Here is an 11,944-nt window from a genome sequence, read left to right as displayed (position 1 = left end):
CTGAGCTGCTGGAACCTGGCGCTGCGAGAAGCCCTGTGGGCTCTCAGGCACCATAACAGTGGGTGTAACGTGAAGGATTTGGGAAGCAGCGCTCCTCAGGGCCGAGGCTCGGAGTCGCCGGGCGCTGCCGACACGCTCCCCTCAGAGCGGCCGGGCGGGCGCCTGCGCGGGGCCGCCCCTCAGGCCCCTGCGCCCCGCCCTGCAGCCGAGGCTCCCCGAGCGGAGCGGAGCGGGGCTGGGCTGGGGCCGGGGCGGGGCGGCGCTGCCGCCGCTGTTGGCGGGAGCTCGGCGGGGCGGTGCCTGGCGCGGACCGCCCGGCCCCACCGGCGGAGCAGCCGCGGGAGCGCGGCCCGGGCGACTCGGCCGCGGGCGGTTCTGGCGGCCCGAGCGCCGCGCCCTTCCCCGGCTCCATGTCGGCGTGGCTCGGCCGGGCGGCGCTGCTGCTGGGGCGGCCGGGGGGCCCCGCCGCCGTCCCTTCGTCCTGCCTGGGCTCGCTGCGGGGCCCGCGGTGCTGCTGCCGTCGCCGCCTGGGCAGCCTGCGGGGCGGCGCCGAGGGGCTGCTCCTCCCGCGAGGGTCGCGGGCGCTCGGCACGCACCCCAAGAAGGAGCCGATGGAGGCGCTGAACACGGCGCAGGGGGCCCGCGACTTCATCTACAGCCTGCACTCCACCGAGCGGAGCTGCCTGCTGCGGGAGCTCCACCGCTTCGAGTCCATCGCCATCGCCCAAGGTGAGCCGCGACCCGCCCCGAGCCCGGCTGGGGGTGGGAGGGCCCGGCCGGAACGGGGGCTGAGGCTCCGAAGTTTGGGGGTCCTCACGCTCTCGCCCAAGCGACTCCTTCGGGCGAGTAGGAAACTCCAGCAGGACGAGGCATCGAGAGGTGCTCGTCCCTGTGTGTTCGCGTAATCGGGTGTAAATGAGGCACACGACCTGAAATGTAGTTTCCAGAAGCATCCGCAGCACCTTCGGAACTTAAATCGACCCAGTGTGCCAAATCCTCGGTGGGTCTGTCATCTCACCGGGTGTTTCAGACAGCCACGGGTGGCCATTTTTCCCAATGAGAGTAGGAAAGTGTGTCTCATAAAATCCTCCTGACACTAGGGCAGCAGTAAATTGATTTCAGACCTGTTAAGAGACGCCAGGCTGCTGCTGCTCTGGGAGCTCATTCATGAGTTACACTTCCCTGCACAGAGAGCTGCCGGTTGGTTCTCATTCGGGAAGGTGTATGTGTTGGGGAGGTTTATAGATGTGTCTCTGAATACAGGGCTGTGCAACGCTAATTAAAGTAATTCACAGTGATTTTTCTCGTCTGATCCAACTGTTCTTGCCAACTTGACACTGTTCGTTAAACAAATCAAAACCTGACAAAACCAAATCCTCTTAATTACAAACTCCTTACTTCTAGTTCTGATCCTCAGCAGTAATTTACAATCCCTATTGCAGCGAAGATGATAGCGGGTGCTTAAGAGATCAGTGTGCATTTGATCTAGGCCTCTTTGTGACTTTGATAGTAGCGTGCCCTTGGAAAGGGCATTTCTGTGCCTTGTGGCTCCTCTGTAGATGTCTGGAAAAATTTTGGGTGGGCAGAGAACAAGTTTGAGGGTCAGCTGTAGAAGTGCTGCTTTTGTGAAGAGACAGAACCCTTTCAGGTGTCTCTTTGGTTTTGTTTGTAGCATACTTGCATATAAACTCTCGTGTTTCTAGTCAGAGTGAGAGTAGTGCACTTATATGCCTCGTTTCAGGAGCAGCAGTGCTTCTGTTTTGCAGACAGTGAATCAGTTGTATTTGTTTTACAACATAGAAGGTAGTATGCTTTGAACTGGAAGTTGACACTAACTTTTGAATACTAACAACTAATACTCTTCCCACATAAATCCTTCTCAGCTTCTGAAGGGTTCTTGCCACGAGGTTTTTGTGTGAGTTTCTATCCCATCACTTATTGGGCAGGTTAAACATAATGGAGCTGTGTGCCTGGAGAATCATGTGGTGGATATCAAAATGAGACTTTAAAATTTCAGTATAGTGTCTCAGCGTTTACACAGATATAAATCAACAGATGGTTGTATTTAATATCTTGTTGCTCAGATGCTGCTAGTTATAATATGAAAGTCTATTGTGTAAAATAGTGTGACTTTCTGATGATTCGGGATTTAGAAGCAAAGTAACAAAAGCATTAGTTTGAATTTAGACACTTTACTGCATGGGACATTATTAGTTGGTTTTAAATTTATTCCACTGCTGGAAATTGCAGTTCACTTGTGCCTGAATTCATTAATCTTGCTGGAGAGATTATTTCAGCAAAATCTCACTTGTGGGCTTAGTAGTCTCACAGGTAAGGGCTGCATAAAGTGTTGTAATGCCATCAGACCTCATCCTTGGAGTCAGATTCTTGATCTGCCGACCTAGTAGCTTGATAAGACTTTTTTTGTAGATAACCTTTTCCTTTAGCTAGTTCTATTCATGTGATATTTTTACCAGACTGCAGCATGGTAACAACGGTCAGCTTTTACCTATAAGAAATTCTGTTTCTTCATGTGTTACAAAAAAAGAAAAATCATAACTGAAAAAGGCCTCTAGTAAGTCTGTTAAATAGAAATTGGAGAAAAAACCTATCACGGTATCCCGCAGTAATAAGGAGGAGAAGAGAGATCCAGCAGGCAGGAATTGTGCAGCAAGATTGATTTATTTAATTATTTTACAACTCTTTAATAGACTTTTTTTCTTCATAGTCTAATTGGTCAAAGGATCAGCCACCCCTTGGGGTGATTGGCTAAAATCCTAAAACATCCATTGTCAAAATACTTTTCTACTGTACCATAAACAAAGCTCTGCAGGGTTGCAGATGTTCATAGTTTATAGAACTCTGCAAATATCTTTGTGAGAGAGAAACGTATCTCACGGGACTGGAAAGAAGCAAGAGAAATTCTTGCTAGCTGCATATTTGTATCCACAATTACCCATAGCTGTTTTCTGCAGAGGATTGATATTGAAAGAATTCAAATTTTGCGTGAAGAAGGGCAAAGGGGTGTCAGGTAGGTATTATCACTCTCAACACTGTGGAGTGCAAGGAGAAGACAAGGTGGATAGAAGGGCTGCACTGGAAAGAAAATTGGAGACTTTTCTGAGCTACATGTTTGTATTCTGTACTTAAAATGCTTTATTATGTTTAGAAAATACTTTGTATGATTGCTCTTTCCTGCTGTTGAAATGGTGTAGCAATGACCTCAATAGGTTTGTGAGTGAGTAGCAAATGAGGGGAGAGATACTTGCTTTTAAAGTACTTTCTCCGACCGACTAGTGTCACTTTTGATTTTTACAACTCATGAGTTTAGTCAAGACAAAACTGTTTTAGGGATGTTGGGTTTCTTATCAATCTTCTCATTCATTGGCAGCATGCTGTAGCTTCCAGCAGCTGATTCTTTAGCTGAGGTTGTTGTTTGTACTTTTGTGTTGATTTCCAATGAAAGTGATCCAAATGCAGCCTTCAAATTCTCTTCTTTACTGCCTGAGTAATTGTGTTCTGTTTGAGTCTGAAAAAATCAGTCTGAAAAATCATGACATGCCTGTGCATTTTGCCAACTGTGCTTAAGCTTGTTTTGTGCCAGTGATCTTTTCATAATTCTTTATGGAAAGGGAGGTGTTAGTCCATACCCTTCTTAACACAGTCCTTATTGGGTTAAGTTTTGACCTTCTTCCTTCACTACCTCTTCTGTGCCCTAACAGACCCCATATCAGCTAGGGGAGGCTGTCAGCAATATGGGGAGACCTGGGCACATCAAGAACCAAATGGGGCAAGTTCCTCAGCCCATTCCCAGGCCTACCACCAGAAGGATGCAGTTCCACCAACTAATTGCCCTAGCACGAAATATGACAGGACACACTATCTGTGGCCTCCGCTAATGGCAGAGGCTGTGGGGAAGCCCATCCTTTCCTGCGGCTGCTACGCTGAAGGACGGTCCTCAGGTAGGTGAGTTGTAGCTGTTACCTGTAAGTTAGGTGAGTCTCTGAAGCATTTTTGAAACTTAAAACATCTGCTTGTGCTGTAGTCACGAAAACTGTAGGTGGGGAGAGGTTTGTGAATATGTTCCTGCCATCACCTTGTCACCTGTCTTACCTGGAGGTCTATGGAGCTTCCAGATGCTGGGTGCTAGCAGTTGGTTAAGCAGTGTAGCTTATGAATAAACACTGACTGAAATTCTGTTGTTTGTTTTAGTGCTTCAGTAGACAGAGCTCTATCTGTGAGCATGTGATGGCTGAGAGCTAAAAGCCTGAGTTTAAATTCATAGATGCGTTTTGCATAGTAGAAGCTGGGGAAGACTGTGAGACTGAATCTTGATAGAATAGTTCTCAGAAAATATTTTGAAAACTGTCCTGGGTTAGACTATAATCTGTATCTTACCATTTTAAAATTTAGTCCAAACATCACTGAGCTGTTCTTTCTGAAAACAGCTGCAAATCCTTTTCATCTGGATTTAGTTTTCCTTCTGCATTAAAGTATTTTTTTTCCCTTTTGAACCTTGGAATGATGAATAAGGTGTCCAGTGTTAACACAACAAAGCGTTATTCCATCCTTCCGGAAGTCTTGTCTTGTTTGAAGATTGATGATTTCGTGGTGCAAGTGTGGTTTGTGGTGAGGACTGCCCTCATCCCACTGAGCTGGGAGAAGAGGAACTATTTATGCTGTTGTGCTTTGACAGGTACCATGGCACCTGGTGGGGACAGTTCTCTCTTCCTCTCTCCTTTACAGACCCAGCATATACAGGTGAATGTCACGCTGTGTGTGGTGGAGCAATGTCATCTACTTCTGTTTTCTTTGCTGTGACCTAGGTCAATAAATTTTTTTAACTCTAGTGTTTGATTGCTATTCTAAGAAAAGGTTTTCTGGCAGACTGCTGGCAAGTGTCTAATTCACAAGTTTGAAGTGCCCTGTCAAGCTGGTAAAATAACAAACTCTTGCCAGCCTGTGTGAGTCCCTTTGTGTTCTTAGACTATTGCAGCCTACCTCAGGACTGTTGCTAATCTCACTGCTGACTCAAAAATACTAGGTGGTGAAAGGAATATTGTGTTTGAGATGCAAAGATGTGCTACTTCTTGCTTTTGAAACTTCTTTTTTTTTAATATACTCTCTACCTCCTGCCCTGAGTCTTGGAGCCCTCTCATGAAGACAGAGTGCAGAAGGAAAAGTCCTACTTAGGCTCTGCTGATCCTTTTCATTAACATCTGAACCCCATGAATCAGAATCATAGAATATCCTGAATTTAAAGGGACCCACAAGATTCATCGAAACCAAGTCCTGCGCTTGCACTGGACATCCCCAAGAACCTCACCATGTGCCTGAGAGCGTTTTCCAGACACTTCTTGAACTCTGTGAGGCTTGGTGCTGTGACCACTTCCCTGGGGAGCCTGTTTGAGGGCCCAACCACCCTCTGGGTGTAGAACCTTTTCCTAATATCGAACCTCAACCTTCCCTGACAAAACTTCAGGCCTTTCCCTTGGGCCCTGTAACAGACAAAAGATCAGTGTCTGCTCCTCTGCTTCTCTTTGTGAGGAAGCTGCAGACTGCAGTGAGGTCTCCCCTCAGTCTCCTCCAGGCTGAATAAGTTTGGGCTATTCAGCCTGGAGAAGAGAAGGCTCTGGGGATGCCTTACAGTACATTCCAGCATGTTAGCAGGGTTTACAAGTGCGCTGGAGAGGACTTTTCATGAAGACATAGTGTCATAGGTCAAGAGGGAATGGCTTTAAAGTGGAGGAGGGTAGGTTTAGATTAGCTATTGGAAAGAAATTCTTTACTATGAGACTGGTGAGACAATGGCATAAGTTGTCTAGAGGAGCTGTGAGTGCCCCTTTCCTACAAGTCCAGGTTGGATGGGGCTTTAAGCAACCAGATCTAGTGGAAGGTGTTCCATGGTGTTGGAGCTAGATGATCATTAAATTGCTTCGAACCCAAACTACTAGGTAATTTAGGGGATGAGGTTTAATGTCATAAACAAGAAAATTCGTGCATGGTCACTCATGGTAAAACAATTCTGAAACTGCTCTCTGAAAATGTCAGCTGTATCTGTCTGCCTTTGAACCTCTTGCAGCAAGGTAATGTTTTCTGAAGTTCATATTGTTTTTGCTATGGTGGTTTGATTTGCTTCCATATTCTGAAATTTCACCTTCTCATGTAACTTAAAGCAGGTTCTAGTCTGCTTAAATGCAGAAACTTTGTCTTACATTTTTGCAGAGAAAACCCTGGAAACAATCAAGTGGAATTGGTGTAAAACCCACAGAAATCCAGTCTTAATATTTATAAAGGATCTTTTTCTTGCTGGTGGATGCTCCAGTATTGATTAAAAGATTTTAAATAATGACTGATTGCTGTTTTGCTTTTGAAAACTCATTGTAGCATGCCGGTATCCTAAACCACTGGTACCACTTGAGAAGCCAGCAGAGGAGGTAGAGTCACCAGAGACGACCAGTGCTTTTGGTACAGTAAAAAAAACCCGAACAGAAGAGTGTGTTTGCTGAGATGTGCATTGCATAAGGCCAGCAGGCTGCTGGTTTGACAGACTTCCCGCATGCTTGTTTTGATGCATTTGGCATGTATTGCTGCAGGAAATAAAAGTACACAGTTTTTGTTCATATTCATATAAAGCCTTCAGTCTCAAGAATTTCAGTGATCTGCATCTTCAGGTACTTACTCTTAATTTGACCAAGGTATTCAAGCATAGGTCTTGTGGAAACTGCTGCACTATACCATAATTTCTAGTTAATACTTGACCAGAGATTTCAGACTATGGAACAACATTTTTATGAAATAGCTCAGTGTCAGCTACCTTATGCTTTTTTCTCGGAAAGCGATGTGCGTAAAATCACATGGTCCAAATATAATGCAGAAATAATACTATTGTTGAAAAATATTATTTAGTTAGCTGCCTTTGCTTTTTCCTGCAAAAGGTAAAATAAGATTTCTCCAATTAAAATTTGTTTTGTCTTTTGCATGTGTTTAAACATGTGATGAGTACAAAATAGGTGTCATGCACAAATGTCTTTTAAATCACAAATCAGAAAAAATACCTGAATCTTAAGCCAGTGTTCTTCAGCTGCTTCTTTTGTAAAATAGCACATTTTAGAGCTAAAAGGAAAATTTGTCTCCCAGTAACTCTTGTCCAGTACAAAGACTGCTTTTGATTTAGGGCTTTTCAGGGAAGATCACTTGAAATGTAGCTTTTACTTAGAGTGCAACTGAAACCTTTGAGAGTGATAGATTCAAAACACTCAGATCTCCCTGCAACAGGCATGAATGAAATAGATCATGTTCATTCTGTGAACACAGAAGTTCCAGTGTGTAACCTCAATGAAAAGAAAAGGAAGTCTTCCAGTTTCTCTAAGAAAGAAATTATTTAAAGCTGACTCATTCAACTGAAAACTCTTAGCTTTAATCAGCCTTATTTATTATTTAATCAATCCAAATATGAAACTACAGAGGTATCTGGTGTCTCCAGAAAAAAATCCTTTGTAAAAACAACAAGTAAGTGGAAAAATAAGATATCATGCGAGCAGAGTACTTAAAGAAGCTGTCTTGGCTCCCTGTGCTGTTGTTTAGATTTTTCTACAAAAACGACTCATTTTGGGGAAAGCTGGACATGAATATGTGAGCTGCCTTGTGCCCCCCTTCTACTTTATCCTTAAATAGCATGGTGATATTTCAAATATCTGAAAGCATGCCTTTTTGTTTCTGTTTTGTTGCTGTGTGTGAGAAGTTCCTTTAACAGTGAATGAGCCCCTTGGAATTTCTGGGATGTGACTAACCCATGCCTGAAACACATGCTTCCTCTGAAACTTGGGGAGCATTTTAAGACAAAGCCCACAAAATCCTTTTTTCAACCCAGCTGAGTGCATGTTTCGTTCAAAACTATGGAATAGGAAACCATAGGTTTTTTATTCCAGTGTTCATTTACTTAGGATTCTTAGATATTTATATGTTAATTGTTAATAAAATACCCTCCCTAGCAGCCATAATACTTAGTGATACTTGCTATACTTTTTTTTAAAATCACATTATTTTCTCTAGATAATAAAAAGGGGAAATAGGAACATATTTAAGACTCTGTATTTTGAGATGGATCATATTCTGTATCAACTCTCCTATTGGCTTAAAGCATTCATAAGAAGCAGGTGGTTTGTTTTATTATCTCCTACTGTATCTAGGGTTAAAACCTTTCCTCAGTGCTCTTAAATACTTCATGGCTTTTAGGCATTTCCAGAATTAAAACATGCCTTACTGTTTGACAGTGATCCTAGTGAAAGGCTCCTGCATGATGTGGGGAAAGAACACAGCTTTGAAAAATCTTTCTAATTTCAGGAAAAATTGAAAAGTTTGAGACAAAAAGGCTTCTACAGTGAGACCAATTTCAACTGAGAGGAGACAGATACAGGGTCCACAGTGGCCCAGCCTTAGGTTCCCAAAGCTCACTTCTTGGAGATAGTCTGGGATGTGTTGTCTGGGCACCAGCACTTCTTTCAAAACTTTCTGGGAAGCCTTGAGGCAGGTTTAGGAGGGGGCAGTCCCTGATATGTGATTCTTATCTGTGCCATGGACAGAGGTCTGTGCTTTGAGTTGTGTTGTTGTATGTAAAGTTGTATTGCCACAAAGCTCAGGTCCAAATGCGTACTGGGAACCAACAAGTAACTGCTGCACTTTCACCTGCTACATTTTTCTTTTAGGCATTATCAGTTTCTGGTTATTCTACTGTTAGAGTAACTTTTCTTCCATGGCTTTTAATTATTTGCACTTGATGGCATTTGACTTTGTGCAGTGATCTATCCCTTAGTGCTGTCAGGTTTGCTGTAACTTATCTTACTCTAAGAGTGTGAATCATTGGTCTCCATGAGGATATTATCCCATCTTTCATAACAACCTGAATTGGTAGAAATTGTGTTTTATTGGCTTTGTTTAATTTTGTGGAAGACTAGAGAAAAATGTGCATGGAACAAACCAATTTCTTTAGCCAGCTGCTCTTTCAAATACCATCATCTTGTGTTTTCAGATTACAGATAACCTTTTTGATCCAGTTGTTTCTTTGCTTCAGTTCTGGCAACAGGCTGATTTTCACAAAGTGCAAGTAAAGCTGTGATGTTACAAATGTAAAATTAACTGTTTTGCTCAAGATTGTGAGATGTATGAATTTCTAGCTAGATTCACAGCCTTCTTGCCTAATAAAGTTTTTTGCCACAAAGAAGGGATGGGACAACAGCTTGAAATCCACTGCTCCTTCCCCAGTTTTATTATCTACTTATATTATTTTATGGAGTAAAGTAAATAAAGTAAATAGGTAGCTGCAAAAGTGACAGTGCTATTACAAATAATCATCCTGGTGACCTTTTCCTCTTGCAAATATCCGACAGACAAATTCTGATTCAGTGTCCCTCTCTCTCAACAGAAGAAATGTACCAAAGGTGCAGTTGAGTTCTGATAAATGACAAATGGCCCAGGTTGAAAAAGACTGCTCCCATGGGAAATTATATGTGACCTCGTATAAGTTTTTTACTCATTTATTGGATCTGGTTTATCAAAACAAAAAAAAAAGTCTTTGGATTTGTAAAGTTTTCACTGTTGGATTACATCTCAGGGTTGGATGCTAGGAACCTATTGTATCTACCTGGTTTCCATGCTTATATCAGTTTTTGCAGTTGCACACTAATATTGCTGAGTTTTACTGTGGTTTGTATCTGACCCTGTGTTAAAAGCTCAGCTTAAAAAAAAGAGCTCACTTTAATTTCTTTTTCCCAGCCATAGAGGAAAACCATTTTCCTGGGTTTCCCACAGTGGGTAAGGGCAGGCCCGCATGAGCTGTGGATGAGGTGATGTGTAGTAGATGTGACTTGGCCATATGGGTGTGGATTTACTGCTGGCTTCACCTGTGTTGTTGTAAAGAGTGTTCTGTTCTTTCCCTGCTCCCAAAACCTCTGGGTATGAAAGTCTCAATTCTGCTTCCCATGCTAGCACTGCTGTTCTTCTCTGGGCCTGGCTGTGTACCTGACTAAGAACAAGTGCCAGAGTAAAGGACAAGTCCCAAATACATGATCAGGAGGGAATTTAGGGGCAAGAGGAAAAGTATCAAATCACCCCTTGCAGTAACAACATGACTTTAGATCACTTCAAGGTGCAGTTTTCTGTTTCACCTAAGGTTCTGTCTTTCTGTTTTCTGATGGGAAGTGCCAGGAGCATTTTTGTGCCTCAGGCAGGAGTCTGTTCTGGGATCTCTGTGTTGCTAACAGCACACAGTGACTTGCACTAGTGAGCAATACTGGCTTGATCTCCCAGGTTACCTTTGCAGTTTTGTCAACTACTTGCAATTTTAGTTTTTACCTCAACATTGTCTTGTAGCTAGGAAGGGAGCTGTCTCTCCTCTCCCTTCCTCTGGCTCTCTATTCAGGATTATTTATTGTGGTGTGAGTGGCTGCCCCCCCACATCACACAGTACTTTGCTTCAGCACTGCAAAAGGCAGCCTCAGCCTGAATCCATCCCCTTCCTTGCTGCTGGAAAAGGGGCTGTGTAAACATTGCACAGATTTTGGAGAAGCAGAGGGAGGGAAGGATACTGGAGGCAGACTGTGATCAGTCTCCATTGCACAGCGTGAAAAACTATAGGGGTGCATATTTCATTAAGATCTCCAGTAAACAGTGGCGTTGCGGGTATGTCACCGATGCAGGCAGTGCCACAGCATACTTTCCATTGCCAGGGGGAGAAGTGTTAAATACATTAGATTCCATATTTCCTCCCCTGTGGAAAACAAAACAGGCTTATGCATGCAGAAAACTTTGAACTGAGGATTTGTGTTTGTATTTCACTAATTTTCAAGATGATTAGGAGAACTGGAGGTGAAGGGTGTAATTTCAGCATTCACAGGAGTCTGCTGCCTGCTTACAGTAAAGCAATGACAGAAGAACAAGTTAAAAATAATGGTGGAAAAGGGAAAGTGCATAAAGTTGAAAAACAAAACTTTCTTAAGTAGCAGAACTGTGTGTTTCATAACCTGGCATTGGATAGTTTCTGGGAAAGTTAAGAAGCGTTGGGATTAAATAGATGGACCAGATGTGCAGCTCTTCATAGAGTAGAGGTCCTGAAGCAGCTTTAGAGGGAGTGTGTGCACAGCTGGCACTTGCAGGGATGTGACAGGAACCGAAGCTTGCAGTGGCTCTGCAGCTAGAAGCTGCAGGGATGCACTGAATCCTCCTGAGAGAGGCCTCATGCTTGCCAGAGGCTGGAGAAACACCGACCAGGAGAAGGATGTTCTTGGTTTTTTTTTGTTTTGCAGAATAAAGGCAATTGGTTGAAAGAACTAAAAATGAGCTTAGTCAGAACTGTTCACTTTTAGGAAGAGAAGAGCACAGTAGCCTTTGTCTTCTGTTTCTCCTTATTTATATGACTTTATTTACAAAACCAGCAATCTTAATATTTCAGATAATTTTGAACAGAGTGAATTTTTTATTAGAACTTAAAATTCATGTGCAGAATAAATTATTACATAATGCAACTGCATAACAGCCCTGTAGATATTCCGTATTCTTGTAACATAAAAGCCAAAAGAAAATATTTTAAGGTAAAGTTGCATGTGAAGTGATTTTATCTGTTTTTATATTATAATCATTCCTTCAGCTGTTTGCCAGAGAAAACTGTCATTGCAGCTTGAATTTGATTATGCAGGGAGTCAGATGGGGAAGTAGGACTAATTTCACAAATGAGGCTTTGCTAAGTTACATAGGGAAGGGAAGGGAGTATCAAAGTCATGAATCTACTGCATTACCTCTAGCAGCAGGTGAAGAGTTAAGAATAGCTTCATTGCTTACTGCATTCTGTATTCATTAGGCATTTATAGAGAGAGGCACAAATTACTTGCGTGTAATTTATGGCTGGAACTTAAATTGTCAGTGGTTTCTTATGGTGTTCCTTTTGCTG

At 43.1% G+C, this 11,944-nt stretch overlaps 1 protein-coding gene across 2 annotated transcripts in view; it reads left to right on the top strand.

Moving 5' to 3' along the window:
- Positions 1 to 330: 330 nt before the first annotated feature.
- Positions 331 to 11,944, top strand: part of TMEM65 (transmembrane protein 65) — a 30,017-nt gene continuing 18,403 nt past the window's right edge. The window contains exons 1-2 of one of the 2 annotated variants that reach the window (XM_048286292.1): positions 331 to 729; positions 3,723 to 3,962. In XM_048286292.1, coding sequence (XP_048142249.1) covers positions 411 to 729; positions 3,723 to 3,962 — 559 coding nt within the window. In that variant the 5' untranslated portion in view covers positions 331 to 410. The remainder of the gene's footprint in view (positions 730 to 3,722; positions 3,963 to 11,944) is intronic. The other variant, XM_048286293.1, reaches the window with a different exon arrangement.

The sequence above is a fragment of the Corvus hawaiiensis genome, chromosome 26 (assembly GCF_020740725.1).
Source record: "Corvus hawaiiensis isolate bCorHaw1 chromosome 26, bCorHaw1.pri.cur, whole genome shotgun sequence".
Classification (NCBI taxonomy): domain Eukaryota; kingdom Metazoa; phylum Chordata; class Aves; order Passeriformes; family Corvidae; genus Corvus; species Corvus hawaiiensis.
Note: the sequence above shows the minus strand (reverse complement) of the source record. Positions and strands in the feature narration are given on the sequence as shown.